Here is a 16,011-nt window from a genome sequence, read left to right on the forward strand (position 1 = left end):
CAAATTGTTCATTAAAAATTGTTAACGGAAACAAATTGTTCATTAAAAAGGTGCATTTTCTATAATTTCCAAGCAATATGGTCATTAAAAAGGTGGATTTAATGCTGGCCTTAACAAACATGATTTCCCATTTGTACGTTTAAGAAATGGGCCCCATCTTACTGCACTGGGTTGTGGATATGAAGATTCCGAGCAAAATACAGAGTCGGCTTCAACTGATTTCAAGTACTAAAATACAGAGCAAGAATAGCAGCGAAATATCCATCATATAGACAAACGTCACCCAAGAAACATTGACAGAAGAGAGAGCATATAACCTGTTCAAAGTCACAGAAACCAATTCAAAAACGAAATCTTAAAATTAGGACTAAGCTATGCGCACTCTTCCGTACACTCTAGATGAGAAACAGATATCTACTCGAGACAAAATTACACCAGCAAAACATGCCCTGGCCTATTGTTAATATGCATCTCCAATTCGGCCTCGCCCCATGCCGCGACGATCATCTCGTCCTCGATCAATGTACATAGGCCGGTTATAATCTTTTGGCGGTGGGCCACCCCTTAATGGGGACCGGCTTCTCTCTCTAACATCATGTGCCCATCGGCCACGGTGGGCTGCTGGTGGTGGTGGTGAAGGAGGAGAGGGCAGTCGCCTTTCGAATGCTTTCCGTTCATTAAAGAAGCTATCCCTTCCGCGATCCCTATTACCCCAATCCATGGGCATTGGCCGATCGAACTTGGTTCTTCCTCTATGGTTGTCCGAGTAATCCAACCGATCTCTTCGCATCTGATGGTCAGGAAACCTGCCTTCATGCCTTGGAGGTGGCATCCCAGCGCCAAAATCTCTAGGGCCATCTCTAGCCCAGCCACGAGGTGGAGACCTATAGCCACCATTCAAGCTCCTTCCAAGTGGAGGATCAACTGGAGGACCAGGGAAGCGTCTAGGAGGACCACCGGGAGGTGGTGGGCCGGGATAACCTCTTCGAGGACTTCCCCCAGGTCCGTAGCGGAACTTGTTGCAGTTGTTGCAGTACTCTCGCCTTGCAAAGTTCAGGTTGCCACATCTGAGACACGTAAAGAATATAAGGATTGGAACGTGATGAATGCATATTTACAACATTAACTCACATTGCAAAAATGAAAGGAAATTTTTTCCAACCTAAGCCACAATCAGTAAACAGGAACACCTTGCACTTAAAAACATCTCACACGATGCTACATACAGCTATTAAAATTCATAATTTGATCACTGTGATTAGTTCCTAGAAAACTTATTAAAATGCAAGAAATTACATGCAACTTGGATAAGCTCCACTTCTGTACTAAATAGATTTTTTTTTTTTTTTTTTTTTTTGCAGAGTTCTACTCAATAGATTTGAATATTCATAAAATTCTTGAAACTTGTAACAAGATTTTGTAAGTCTACATGCAAGTTTTCCTCTCTCTTGTCCTTCCCTTTTCAAAATCCTGCCTTAAAAACTGAATCACGTGAAGCAGAAACATCGATGCAGTCATAGCACTGACAAGTTGCAACGAGGAAAACCTAAACAAAGAAGATAAAAGGGTGAAAATGTACTCACAAAGGATCTGGACAAATCCAGTCTCCAAGCCTTTGGCGCACATTTGGATTATTTCTACTCCCTTCACCTCTGAATGGCCCAGGGCCAGGCCCTGGCCCATCTAAACCTCTACTGAATGGTCTGCCAGCACCCCTTCCTCTAGCATAATGGGGTGAGTTGTCTCGATATCTACCGGAATCCCGCGCATTGCCAAACTCACGACCGCGTAGGGGACCAGATGAATGATCATACTCAGAACTGTATCGATGATCTGCATCCCTGCGGTGTACAGGAGAAGCAGAACCTGCACGCATTCTATATCCTGGAGAAGGTAGTGAATGGAAAAGATAAGTAACCACCAATTGCACAGAAAAACAGACAACGGGATTATAATGTCAGTAGCCGAGGGATTAGGAGTTGTGACCCTGAAACTTCCATATGATCATTTCAAAGTTTGTAAGGGCTGTTACCATCACTCAGGATCTCTTCATTGTGGTAGTTAAAAGAAACATCATATAAGTGTGGAAGAGAATAAGAAGTTCAGACAATAACTGCCCTTGTTACTTCTCAAACAACTGGCGCATAATACCAGTAAATACAGCAACAAGCATGTTTACTCAACCCCACAGTCCTCAACACATAGGGTAACTGCTCACCATCGAGAACAATCAAATTACACAGTTTTCTATTTTCAAAAGCCACATCCATCTACCATATGAACCATTACAAGCTTGCCACATATTTTTAACCTACATATCTGAAAAACCCCATCAATCATGAATCTGGAGTAACCATACCATAACCTTGTACAGCATTCGCAGTGATAAGGAAGAAGATGCAGCCTACAGATAAAGAAGATGTATATGCACCTAATTGGTACTTGATACTAATCCAGCACAGATAACAACAATCCCAGTACAAATTAGTTCCAAGACCTTCAGTTGAAACATGACTGCAACAAGTAGCAGTGAAACCAATAGTGCACACCCACATGAAATGAACTGCCCAATAAGAACACCAACTGAACTTCAAGCCTCCAAATACTTCTACAATTTACCCACTCCCAATTTGTTCATTTCTTCAGAGACCATCTTCGCATCTTCCTATAAAAATTCAAAACCCCTGATTCTACTAAGATTCATAAACTTGCAACTGAACTGCGATGCATAACCATTCTGAACAGCATAGAGGGATGAAACAATTGATGCATGCTCAACCCGAATAGGTAATTCCTGTTAATTTGTTGAGACAAAGTGGGATTTAAAATAGAAAGGGGGATAGAAATTATCATCCAAAAGCTGAAGGGTTCTGCAGCCATTTTCTGTAGCAGTTAACCTCCCAGAAAATATAAAGACGGCAAAAACCTACAACATACATGATAACCTAGAATTGAACATACTAAAAGAAGTTCCTGAATGTTCCTGCACTCTACACCAAATTTAACAATGCTGAGAAGTATAAACTCATATTAGTGACTATATAACCATCCACTAATCCTATAAAGGCATCTGAAGAAAATAAAAAAGGAAAATGAAACATGAGACCGAAACAAAACCACCACTATCAAACACAATTCCCAACCACAAAGCAAAGAAGCACAAAACCAAGGAAACAAGAAAAGCTCAACATTACCCAGGAAACACATCTTCCTTAGTGTTACATACCCACATAGTAAATTCAGTACCCCTTAACCGAACTGAATTTCCACCATCTTGCAATTGATAACCAAATTTTCCATCTTCCAGCAGCATCTCAAGTAAACCATCCTTACTGTTGGTTGCAATTCAAAATAACCAAAATGATACTGTTAGTGGTGTTAAGTTCCCCACAATGCTTGCACCACGTCATGTGCCCCGAAATTCTTAAGAATAAATCCCATTCAAACTTCCAGTTTTGATTGGCATTTCAATGAACTCTTATTTGATATGAACCCGATAATCTAATCATCAATCCCATAAAAATTCAGACAAATACCACAATCATAGGCAATACAACAAAATGAGGCCCAGCAACCGATATTCATTGATGCAGCAACCACGAGTTCACACATCATATACGATTCCCATGAATCTCCCACAAACAAAAATACCCACAATATGAAAAACAATTCCCCCAGACCATGATCCAAGACTGCACTCACACCAACATGCCTTCCTCAAGATTCAAGTTCTTGCAGGCACATTCAGAGCTGTAAGACACAATAGCAGAATTTATTCACAGTTTGACACTCTATAAGCGGTTACAGATCCACATGCTCGACATGCAGTGTAAACAAACAAAAGGTTCAAGAAACCCAGAAACCCATTTGTTGTATGACTATCACAACTAATAGGACAATATTCACCGTAGTCGCTTATAATAATCATAAATATGATCAAGCATATACTAAGCTTCAAAAATCAATTACTGATGAACTAAGAAGTTCTAACACAAAATTGATATAGTTCAAAATCTATGCTCATAGAAGCATAAAAAACAAATTCCATGACATGAACCTCTTTGTTTTACAAGTTGCACTTCAAACACACACCACAAATAAATGAATAGTTATGATTATTGAATCTATAAGATAAAATGCTAAAATCCGACGACGAATCAAATTAAGTACAACAAAATAACAAAATGAAAAGAGGATGGCATATAACAAAACCAAAATAAGAACACACAAATTCATAAAGCATTAGTAATCAATCCAATTTGAGCAAAAATCACCATAACAAATAAAAATGGAAGCTGAGAATAGAGAGACGAACCAGGATCATCGTTGTAACGATCCGAACGAGTGTACTGAGGAGGCTCACGGCGAACCTCGCCGAGCTCGTAATCGCTGCCACGGCCAGCTCCATCGCCACCGCCGTCGCTGGTGGAGGGCCGGACGACAAGGCTGCTCAGAAGAGGCTGATGATGCGATGTCGTTTGGTCCTTGTCCCTTGACCCCATCGTTCTGTACGCTTCGCTGTTCGATAGCGATGAGTCGCAAGACAGAGGTGCGAGGGTAATGCAAGCCCTAGAAGTGGGTATGAGAACTTTGTTTGAAATTACGGAGAAGGGTGACACTATTCCTGGTTTGACGTAATGAGGATAGGGGTGTTTAAGGAATATGAATAGTAACGTATATGAGTTATTCGTATATTTATTTTGACAGTGTGTGTGTGTGTGTTTAATTGGGAGTTGAGATCTGCTGTCCCAAATACAATAATTTAAGAGTATAGCCGTACAGCTATACCCTATAAATAAACATTTCAACAGTATAGCCGAGCGGCTATACTCTTTGAATAAAATAGTTTAACAGCATCGCCGCTCGGCTATACTATTTAAATAGAATATTTCAAGAGTATTGCCGCATGGCTATACACTTTAAAAGTATAAAATTAGTTTCTTAACTTTTGTTTTTTGGCAAACTTTTTTAATTTAATATATGTAATTAAGTAATATCTTAGTATTTTTTAATTACTTTAATTAGTAATTATATTTTAATTACTAAATTTTTAGTTTAAATATTTGACTGATTTCATAAATTACTTAACAAATAGTAATTAATTATTTTATACAAAATTAGGTTGCCTGAATCCAAGTCTCGAACCAAAGACTTTAGCTTCCTAACTTGTTCCAAAATATTTCTCAAGCCTCGAACCCTAACCATAAGCCTCCTATGGGGTACTTATGACTCGATTAAGCTTGGATACTCACGTAACTCCATCTAGAGTTTTACGATTAGGGTTTTTATTTCAATATATGGTTAGTACGACATAACCGGACCTAACACTATACCCGAGGGTGCCTTGACTTAGACTTTAACAAGTTGAAGTATAGCCACGCGATTATTCTCTATAATTTTTTTAAAATTAATTACTATTTATCAAGTAATAGAATTTATGAAGTTATTAAAAATATTTAATACTACTTATTCACCACATAAATAATAATTAAAATATAATTAATAATAAAAGTAATTAAATAAGGCTAAGATATTATTTTATTACTAAAAATAAAAATTTATTGACTTAAAGATTCTAAGTTTAAATATATATTTTTAAAACACATATCCCGACGATTTCCGTCAGCACAAATCTATTCCGGTGAAATTTGCCGGTTGAGACCTCTCCTGACGATAGTTCGTCGACATAGGTTCATTTTGTCGAGAGAGGTCTAATCTGACAAATATTTGCTAGCATAGACCTTTATCGACGAAATTTCGTCTAGACAGAATTTCTTGCTTTTAAAAAAAATAATTTAAATATATATAATTAGTTTCTTTGCTATACACTAATTGAATATTTTAAAAGCACAGCCAGCAACGCGTTTTTATCAAAAATAGCTAAAATTTACCCCATACTTTCATCAATGTAAAAACTTTCAAAAATAGCTAAAAATCCACTTCAATAGACTCAAATGCCTGTAAAACTAAAACCTACATAAAAGTTAAAACTACTACTATTTGATTATATATATTTTTTGGACAAATTCGGGAAACATTAGGAAAAGGAAATCGCACTTGTGGATCCCGCTTCCATCTTCTAACCATCCATTCCATTACTCACGTCCTCAGCCCAGAGGTAGTCCCCTCCTCCATCTCCATGTAGAGCACTAATCACATACAATACACACTTTTATATTCAAGTCCAAGTGGCTAATTCTTCAAGTCCAACTTGGTTGTGCAAAGTTTCTGAGAGAATACTATATAAGTTTTTTTTTTTTTTTTTAATAGAAATAAAAATTCTTCCATCATGAACATTAAAGAAGCATGATGGATTATAGTAAAACAAGAAAAAGAACCATGATATCCAGTAAAGGGATGAACAGATACGGATCTGATACTACAATATTTAAGATGACACTATGCGGTATCATATCATGTATGTATGACTCACTTCATAAACAGGTCCAAATGATTATAAGCATATAACGAGATAATTAAGGATCAAAACCTGTATATATATGTTGTGGACTGTTAAGATCCCATGAGCACAACCATGCTTGGCACTGCATATGTTTATTAAAAAAAATGGTAGAGAACAAAGAAGCAAGGGAAACAAAATAAAAATAAAAATAACGGCACTTACTGTATAGGGAGTTCGACTAGTGCAGTAAATGTGCCTACTAAATTCTAATTTTTTATCTAGTAGGGTTTTGCATTTTAGATCTATGTGGTTTTAGTTTTGAGGGTATTTGAGTCTATTTAAGTGGATTTTTGACTATTTTTGAAAGTTTTTTATAAAACTGACATTTATGAAAGTATGGGGTAAATTTTGGCTATTTTTGATAAAAACTCGCCGGCAGCTATACGTTATAAATAGAAATTTTAAAAGTATAGGCACGCAGCTATACATTACAAATAGAATATTTTAACAGTCCAGCCATGCGGCTATACTATATAAATAGAAGTTTGAACAGTATAGCCGGGCGGCTATACCTTTTAAATACAATATTGTTAACAGTATAGCCGCACGGCTACGTTCTTTAAATAGAAATTTTAACAGTATAGCCGCGCGGCTGGAATCTTTAAATAGAATTGTCTAACAGTATAAGGGCGCGGCTATACTCTTTAAATATAATAATTTAATAGTATAGCCATGCGGCTATACGCTTCAAATACAATAATTTAAGTATAGCCGTGCGGCTATACGCTATAAATAGAATATTTTAAACATATAGCCGACTTGGCTATAATCTTTAAATAGAATATTTTACAAAATAGTTTCAAATAATTAGTTACAATTTATTAAGTAATTGATGCAATTAATTAAAATATTTAAATACTAATTATTCTCTAAAATAATCTATATATATAAAACAAAAGGCAGAGAATTGTGAAACATTCAAAATACCAGAAAATGTCCTTAGTTAATTCAAATATTAAGAATGATAATTATTAATTAAATGAGGATAATATGGTAAATTCACATTTATTTACAAAAAATTAAAAATAAAATTAAAAATAATAATAAGTCATACTTTTACGGAACATAACTACCCATATTATCTTTTTTTAATACCAAAATATAAATAAATAAATAAATAAATCAATTAGCACATGCGTAAAGGGACTAGTATTTAATTACATATGATTTGTCTAAGGCATGAAATGATTTTTATTTTTATTTATTTAAAAAGAAGTTGTTTACGGATTTTCTTTAGGTGGGTTTTGGCCCAATTATTATTTATCCATAAGATCCAATTAATCTAAAGACCGACTCTATTAAAAGAAATGAAAAAGAGCCACAGCCTAGCCCAATTATTCAGGGAGGGACTCTCACATCCCATTTTCAAATCAATTGCTTCATGTGATCGCTTGGCGTTACCATGGAAGTCACTGAACCTAGTGCACGCGTCATCATAGCGGGCCCACCCATAATATAATCCCACAAATGTGGTCCCCGCAATAACTTTTCAATTGTTATTCTAAGCCCTCCTTGCAATTTAATCAAACTTCAAGGACTAAACACAAAAACTCAAATCTCAAAGATGCAGATGGAAGCTGCCCCGGTTCTTACGTCACAGAGACCGACTACCAACAATTCCAACACGTGGCACGCAAAATTAACTCACCCGCAGCCGGACACCCTGCATTCTTTGCACTTAGCCACGCGGTAGAACGTGGACCGTGGAACAATTTGAAAATGACAATTAAGCCAAACTATACGACGTCGTATCTTTCATAAGACATTGACAGCCCTCATCTTTTTGACCCACAGTAGCACCCAATCCACGCTTGGCGTATTTTACAGTAAAAATACCTTACAGAAATAAACTATTAATTAAATATAAGCTGTATCCCTGTTTTTTTTCTCTCTGTATTAGACTCGAAAGAAAACTAGAGGTTACTCTCTCGTTGCTTTCTCCATAATTAAGCAAGACCTTCCTTCCTTCCTCACTCGTCCTTTCTAACACCAGAACCACCGCACCAGGCCCAATCTTACACGCACTACTTCTCACTCTCGCATAGACAATCTGGTTGAGAGCTTTGTTCGCGAAGGTTCGTACAGTTCAGACTTCAGAGTCGTGAAGGAGTTTGAGTGAAGAGTGTCAGAGTCGCCGAAATCCATTCTCGCACGTCCTTGATTCACTGCTCGTATTTCAGATCCGTTGGATGATCGGAACTTAGAGAAGGTACTTAGCTTTTTCAAAGGTTTATATGTAGTTGAATTTCTTTGAATCGTAGCTTGGAGCTCGTTGAGTCGTTCTGGTTTGATTTTGATTTTAGTCCATCATTTTCAATTGTTGATTAGTGCATTTTAATTGATCATGGATTATTGCTTCTGTTTGAATTTTGAGTTTGTTTTCATATTTAATCGGTTTTATTGTAGACATGTTTGGCAGATGCTCTGTTTTGTGTTTTTTCTTTCCTATTTGTTTAATAATGATTTTATTATCTGTTTGGCTCCTGAGAAAATAGATCAGAAGATGAATATTAGATAAGTTTCGTGTCTTGAGCGTCTCCTTTGCCATCTGTTAAGTTAGTGCTTGTATTTTAAATTTTGATCGAAGTGATGGATATTAGTATTACAAAGGTATCATTCTAAATTATTATTTTAATTTGTAAGGAAGGCTGGTTGCAAGCTTAGCATGCGTGGCCGCCAACGCGAAGCTTACTCCATGTACAAGCGCTTGTCATCGAGAGACTATACAAATACCGTTGACATGGAAGCAAAAGAGCTTATAGATGCGATAGATGTGGAAGAAAACTCAGGTAACTCAATTTATTGATCATCTGAAGTATATTTATGCTATGTGTTATCTATAGTGATGCACCAGTAAGAGCAAAGTCAGAGTTGTTTCTGAACACCACTCTTTTCTTCTAAGGTCTTCTTGTTTAAGCATTGAGCACTAAGTTACGATATATATAGAATTCATTTAAGGGCTTAATTCGGGTATGTGTTTTAGCTCTTTTACAGAAAAGTACAGTTCCAGAACCTACAAATCCCTCCTGGAGGCTTTCTTTCCCCCATGTAGTAGTGGCAACTCTATCTTCATTCTTGTTTGGCTACCATCTCGGGTTGGTGCTCACACTTCACTTCTTCTCTCTCTCACAGTTGTTTTATGTTGAAGCATGAAAGAAAAAAATACCCCTTTTTTTTATAACTCTTGCTTTGTCCAGGGTAGTTAATGAACCGCTTGAAAGCATTTCTAAAGATCTTGGCTTCAAGGGGAATACCTTGGCAGAAGGTTGCATGAAGTTGATATTTTGTTTCATTCTTAGTTCTATTGTAATTTCTGATTTTTGCATTCAGCTATATCTTCTAATGGGTTTGATAATTTATATCAAATGAAGGTCTGGTAGTGAGTACATGTTTAGGAGGTGCGTTTGTTGGATCATTATTCAGTGGATGGGTAGCTGATGGAGTTGGACGTCGGAGGGCTTTTCAACTTTGCGCGTTGCCTATGATTATCGGTGCTGTTATGAGGTAATATATTTACTTTGAAAAGCAACTGTGTCACAGGATTATCATTTTGATTAAGCACTACATGGAGCTTTATTTTGTGAGATTGGTTCTTCTCTCTGGATTATGTAATTGTCCTTTTTGTCTAGTAGTTAGGTTCCTCGTATCTTGTGAGTTGTGAAACAACTTTATGGCAGAGCCCATTTTCATGTACCTCTGTTGTAGATCTCTTTGATCCTCATACATAAGTTGGGCTGTACTTTTTTTCCCTTTAGATGATGCTTTTTATCACTAGTTTCAGTGAAGATTAGTCTGGTTTTGGTATTGAAGGTATATGATCTGCTGGTATACATATGTAACCACACACATTTATATTTAACCACAACTAAAAGTAGTCCTCAAAACTCATATGCACCTACACACCCTGTCCCTCTTATAATACGACTGGAAGGAATTCTGGCTAAAAGTACCACCTGCATTTGCAGTGCATCAACAAAAACTCTTGCTGGCATGCTTTTGGGGAGGTTATTTGTTGGGACCGGTATGGGCCTGGGCCCTCCTGTTGCTTCTCTTTATGTGACAGAGGTAATCTAGCATAAACCTTTCTGTAATTATCAGTAAGTCATGTGCTTCTTATCTTATCTGATTTTTCCTCTTTTACTTGAGCAGGTTTCTCCTGCTTTTGTGAGGGGTACTTATGGCAGTCTCATCCAGATTGCAACATGCCTTGGACTAATGGGGGCTCTTTTTGTTGGAATCCCTGTCAAAGAAATTGTTGGCTGGTAAAGAACATGATAGGCTTCACAATATCTCTGCTTCTATTTAATCTTTCAAACTTACTATCTTAATTTATGTGTCAGGTGGCGTGTTTGTTTCTGGGTATCTACAATTCCAGCTGCAATACTTGCTCTTGCCATGGTATTCTGTGCAGAGAGTCCACATTGGCTACATAAGGTCTTCTCTCATTTGTCTTTATTTGAAAATAGTAAAATATCGACTATGTATGAGTCTCTATAACAATTGCTTTCTGTTGCTCACAATGAATTAAGTCTTTGGGAAAGTCACATTTGAATCAAGGCAGTAACATGCCAAACGACTGTCTGGAATGCATGTATTGTAAACCTGTCCTGTCCTCCCCTTTCCTATCCTGTCCTTTCCTTTGAACATCTTGAGCATAAATTATACCCTAATGGATGCTGTTCACTTTGAGAAAACTTTATTCTCCTAGGCTTTTTGAGCGTTTGAATTGCAATCTCTCACTGACACATCTAGAGTTGTAGCGGGAGGGAGGGCTAGTTAAGGGCCAATAATAAAATAAACCATTTTTTTCTTGTAATATATTTTTTTCAATGTCTGGTACTGCTTTGGGAGATGATAGTCCTCCTAAATTGTTCTTTGTTTCCCCGAAAACAAATGTTAACTGTCTCTCTTACATGTGATATAGCAAGGAAGAACTTATGAGGCTGAAGCTGAATTTGAGAGGCTCCTTGGTGGATCACATGTCAAAACTGCAATGGCAGAATTAGCCAAGTCGGACAGGGGAGATGACACAGATACCGTAAGGCTTTCAGAGTTGCTGTACGGCCGCCATTTTAGAGGTATACAATGCTTTCTGGTAATTCCTATGGGCTTTGCGCATATATAGGCTCCCCATCCATATGTGGTGTATTTATTTCCCCTTTCTGTGCTTTGTTATTTACGTATTTGTTTTGCAGTTGTTTTTATTGGGTCAACCCTATTTGCTTTACAACAGCTATCTGGTATAAATGCTGTCTTTTACTTCTCCTCAACTGTATTTAAAAGTGCCGGAGTACCATCAGGCCTTGCAAATGCCTTCATAGGAATTGCAAATTTGTCAGGTATACCTCGATTCTTAGTTGCATACTCACCTATCTAAAACTAGTGCATTCTGTCTCTTGACTGGATGGATTTTATAATTTTCAGGATCTATTGTTGCAATGGTTTTGATGGATAAAGTAGGAAGGAAGCTGCTGCTTTTATGGAGCTTCTTTGGCATGGTAAATCGAAGTTGCAAATCTTTTTTCTTTTTGTTGAAGCTGCACTTTCATATAAAATGGAAAGACTAGTTAAAAATAACATAGGAAAAATCATTGTGATTCAAAGGAAAAGATGGAAGTGGGCTTTAATGTTGGAATGGTAAAAGAGTAATGTGATACTGCGATAGGACACTGGAAATCTCCATTTATCGTTTATCACTTAAATAGTAGCTCTCCAAATCTACCTCTAATATCATGCACGGCTCAACCAGTGGCCACTCAAAAACTTTTTGTCTATCCTTTCTGTTTTTGGTTTCAAAAACAAAATGAGCTAATGATCTTGCTAGGCTGACGATTATGTAATGCATTTTATCCACTCAGGCAATATCAATGTCTCTTCAAGTTGCTGCAGCAAGCTTTTATTCATCAGGCTCTGGATCACTGTACCTATCTGTTGGTGGAATGCTGATGTGAGTACTAATTTTGAACTTTACATCTCGAAGACTAATCTTATGTTATATGACCATGGATGCAATGCAACCAGTAAGCGTAACTACATGAAAATTTTGCTCACGATATTGCCACTGATCAGTTCTTTTATTACTACTGTGCATGTGCTACAATGATGTTTGTGTGTCCTTAGCCTCTGTGAATGTGATGATATATGCTTGAATATATTCTTTGGTTTATTATGATATTTTATGTATCTGAATACCTTTTGGAAAATTATAGCCCATGATTCAGCACCTTCTGATTTCATGGGACCCTTGTAATAAGCAGCAACTAAGATGAGTGAGTTGAATGTAGGAAAATGATGAATAATGAGGCAAAAATTAAAAAAATTCGAAGTTCTATTATCCAATCATTTACCCCAAAATCGGGCATGGATGGTAGAACGCTATTAGTGCGTTTTGGAGAAACCGGGTAAAGATGTCTATAAATATGAAAAATTTGTGCAGGTTCGTCTTAACATTTGCTCTAGGAGCTGGTCCAGTTCCAGGTCTCCTTTTACCAGAAATATTCCCCAGCCGCATTAGGGCAAAAGCAATGGCTGTCTGTATGTCAGTGCATTGGGTAACTCTCTCTTTCTCCTTCTGAATAATTCCATGTCAACTTTTTTATTATGTCTCCTGCTGTTAAAGGCTTTTTGTTCGGGTGATCTGAGCATTGCTCGGGCAAGAGCTCCTAGTAGTTGTGGAGCTTTAGAAATCTACTAATTTTGTAAATCAGTTTCTTCCTCCATGTGGATTCTGAATTAAAAAACGGAATTCAATTATCTTATGGTTTCATTTATCCTGTGACGGGTGTTTTTCAGGTGATAAATTTCTTTGTGGGATTGCTATTCTTACAACTGTTGGAACAACTTGGCCCGCGGCTTCTGTATTCTATATTTGGCACCTTTTGCATGCTGGCTGTGGTTTTTGTGAAACGAAATGTGGTGGAAACAAAAGGAAAATCGCTCCAAGAAATTGAGATAGCGCTCCTTCCGCAAGAATAGAGGTGCTTTTATAATACGTTAAAAGTGTTTGCTGTTGGAAGCCGACCAAGTTGCAAATGATAGCCAGAAAATGGTACAATTTGGGAAAAAGAGTACTTACCCTGGGAGGGTAAATTCTTGTCCGGTAAAATTTTGGTGATGGTGAACTTATAGAAATATATCCTTCAGGCGTTCAGTCATAAATCATAGGTATGCTACAGAGGCCTAGTGTGAATTTGTAGGTATAGTTAAATGTATCATGTTTAATTCTCATATGATCAATTGCTCAAGCCAAACAGTTCTCTTGGAATGTTTACCAACAAAATTTCAATTGATGGTCCTCTTTATGCATTTACCATGTGTTTTTTCTATGCCCTCTATAAGTATCAAAGGAGAAAAAAACACACATCCGGTACAAGAGAAAGCATACGAAGGGACACTTCACACAAAGGTACAAAATTGTTTACAAAGAATTCTCTGCAGGACTAACTCAATCAAGAATAAATATTTTTTGATCATGAGTAATATCACCACCAACTGTTCCATACCAATAACTTTAAAATCCTCCATCTATTTAGCCCAAGCATCTTTGCATGTCAAAGACAAAAGTGATCTTCTACAAATGCGGCTATTCGGCATGGATAGCCTCAGCTACCTGCAGCACCTCTCATGGCTCCTCCGTGGGTTCAAGAGCTCCATTTCCCTCACCTCCACATCCCCATTACCATTGATCGTATGGTCCCAGTCATGCCCTCAGGGCCTGCTCCCACCGCTCCGGGCCAAAGTCTTTACCTTTCGAACCTCGATGATGTGGTTGGAGCCCGTGTTTTCACTCCCACAGTATACTTTTATGCCTCAGATAACTGGAGACCGGTTATGAAAACACTCCGTGATGCTCTTGCTAGTGTGTTGGTTCCTTATTACCCTTTATCGGGTAGGCTGAGAGAGACCAACAATGGAAAGCTAGAGGTGTTTTTCGGGCAAGACCAAGGAGCTCTCATGGTGGAGGCTCACTCTGAAATGTCCTTGTCCGATCTCGGAGACCTCAAAGTGCCAAACCCAGCATGGTCACCGTTGATTTTTAGGTTCCCAAATGAAGAGCCATACAAAGTGCTCGACATGCCATTGGTGATAGCTCAGGTGACCCTTTTCAGCTGCGGTGGGTTTAGCCTCGGCCTGAGAATCTGCCACTGCATTGTTGATGGGCTTGGTGCTATGCAATTTCTCAGCTCATGGGCTGCCACAGCCAAAGCAGGTACACTGATCACAAACCCTAAGCCATGCTGGGACAGGGACTTTTTCAGGCCTCGCGATCCACCGCTGGTGAAATTCCCACATATTGAGTTCATGAGAATCGAGGACGGGTCAAGCCTAACAATGAGCCTCTGGCAAACCAAAGCTGTTCAAAAATGCTACAGAATAAGCCGCGAGTTCCAGGCCTGGTTGAAAACTTTGGCTCAATCAGAAGATGATATGTCCAATATTACATGCAGCACATTTGATGCGATGGCTGCTCATATATGGAGATCATGGGTGAAAGCACTTGATGTAAAACCATTGAACTACGAGCTCAGGCTAACCTTCTCAGTCAATGCCCGCCAGAAGCTCAAAATCCCGCCATTGAAAGAAGGTTTTTATGGGAATGTGGTGTGCTTGGCTTGTGTCATAAGCACTGTGAGAAAGCTTGTGTATGGAAGGTTGCCGGACACGGCGCGGTTGGTTCGTGAAGCCCGGCTTGGCATCTCGGAAGAGTATCTGAGGTCTACGGTGGATTATGTTGAAGTGGACAGGCCAAGGAGGCTGGAGTTTGGAGGCAAATTGACAATAACTCAATGGACTAGATTTTCAATATATGATTCTGCAGATTTTGGATGGGGCAGGCCAATGTATGCTGGCCCTATAGATCTCACTCCCACACCGCAAGTTTGTGTTTTTCTGCCGGAAGCGGAGGCTGATCCTAGTGGGACAATGCTTGTGTGTATTTGCTTGCCGGAATCTGCCACAAAAAGCTTCACGGACCTTTTGTCTCTTGCAGAGAACGGTGAACAAAGTGCTAGCTAAATGAAGCTACCACATTGTCATGATTTATGAGGCAGAAATTGATCATCAATTACTAGGGACAATTGAATCGCATTGTGTCCAACTATACACGAGCTACTTTTCGCGAAATTTTTTAAATTGTGACGGAAATTGTCACATGTTATTATTTATTAATCTATTAATATTATAATACGAATACTTATTTATTAATATTATATTTTACGACATGAATTATTCATTATGTCTTATGATAAATATATGAATTAGTAACATTAGGTGATAATTAATGTTAACACAACTTTTTTAATTCAGACACTCTTAGTAATTTTTTAATTCAGATAGTTTCTTTCATTAAATAGGAAAAAAAATTGTATGTGCAAATCCGCTTCTTCAATTTCTGGGGTGAGAACCCAAAAGAAAAGGAGACAGAGAAAAATAAAATTGGGTTTTGTTCGGCTCATATTCAGCAATGAGCCCATTCGTTGTTGCGCCTTGGACTTTTGAATTGGCCCATTTAGTTGGACTCAAGGATCAACCTACGGGCAAGTTCTATT

At 37.9% G+C, this 16,011-nt stretch overlaps 3 protein-coding genes across 5 annotated transcripts; 2 read left to right on the forward strand and 1 right to left on the reverse strand.

Moving 5' to 3' along the window:
• Positions 187 to 4,615, reverse strand: LOC18769232 (transcription initiation factor TFIID subunit 15). Its single transcript, XM_007202033.2, has 3 exons — positions 4,316 to 4,615; positions 1,584 to 1,884; positions 187 to 1,067 (listed from the first exon to the last, which is right to left on the reverse strand). The coding sequence occupies exons 1-3, from the start codon at positions 4,500 to 4,502 to the stop codon at positions 461 to 463; spliced, it is 1,095 nt and encodes a 364-aa protein (XP_007202095.1). The 5' UTR covers positions 4,503 to 4,615; the 3' UTR covers positions 187 to 460.
• LOC18769179 (probable plastidic glucose transporter 2) lies at positions 8,333 to 13,768 on the forward strand. 3 transcript variants are annotated; one of them, XM_020568266.1, is made up of 14 exons: positions 8,333 to 8,672; positions 9,107 to 9,252; positions 9,447 to 9,558; positions 9,661 to 9,728; positions 9,835 to 9,967; positions 10,429 to 10,528; positions 10,613 to 10,725; positions 10,804 to 10,897; positions 11,388 to 11,541; positions 11,659 to 11,802; positions 11,888 to 11,961; positions 12,322 to 12,410; positions 12,900 to 13,014; positions 13,256 to 13,768. In XM_020568266.1, exons 2-14 carry the CDS (start codon positions 9,129 to 9,131, stop codon positions 13,436 to 13,438), a joined length of 1,503 nt encoding a protein of 500 aa, XP_020423855.1. In that variant the 5' UTR covers positions 8,333 to 8,672; positions 9,107 to 9,128; the 3' UTR covers positions 13,439 to 13,768. The 3 variants fall into 3 exon arrangements, with proteins under 3 accessions (XP_020423855.1, XP_007204856.1, XP_020423856.1); XM_007204794.2 differs by having other exon boundaries at positions 9,111 to 9,252; XM_020568267.1 differs by lacking the exon at positions 8,333 to 8,672 and having other exon boundaries at positions 9,118 to 9,252; positions 9,458 to 9,558.
• Positions 13,777 to 15,625, forward strand: LOC18771856 (omega-hydroxypalmitate O-feruloyl transferase). Its single transcript, XM_020568268.1, has 2 exons — positions 13,777 to 13,868; positions 13,996 to 15,625. Exon 2 carries the CDS (start codon positions 14,087 to 14,089, stop codon positions 15,476 to 15,478), a length of 1,392 nt encoding a protein of 463 aa, XP_020423857.1. The 5' UTR covers positions 13,777 to 13,868; positions 13,996 to 14,086; the 3' UTR covers positions 15,479 to 15,625.

This window comes from Prunus persica, chromosome G7 (assembly GCF_000346465.2).
Source record: "Prunus persica cultivar Lovell chromosome G7, Prunus_persica_NCBIv2, whole genome shotgun sequence".
Lineage (NCBI taxonomy): Eukaryota > Viridiplantae > Streptophyta > Magnoliopsida > Rosales > Rosaceae > Prunus > Prunus persica.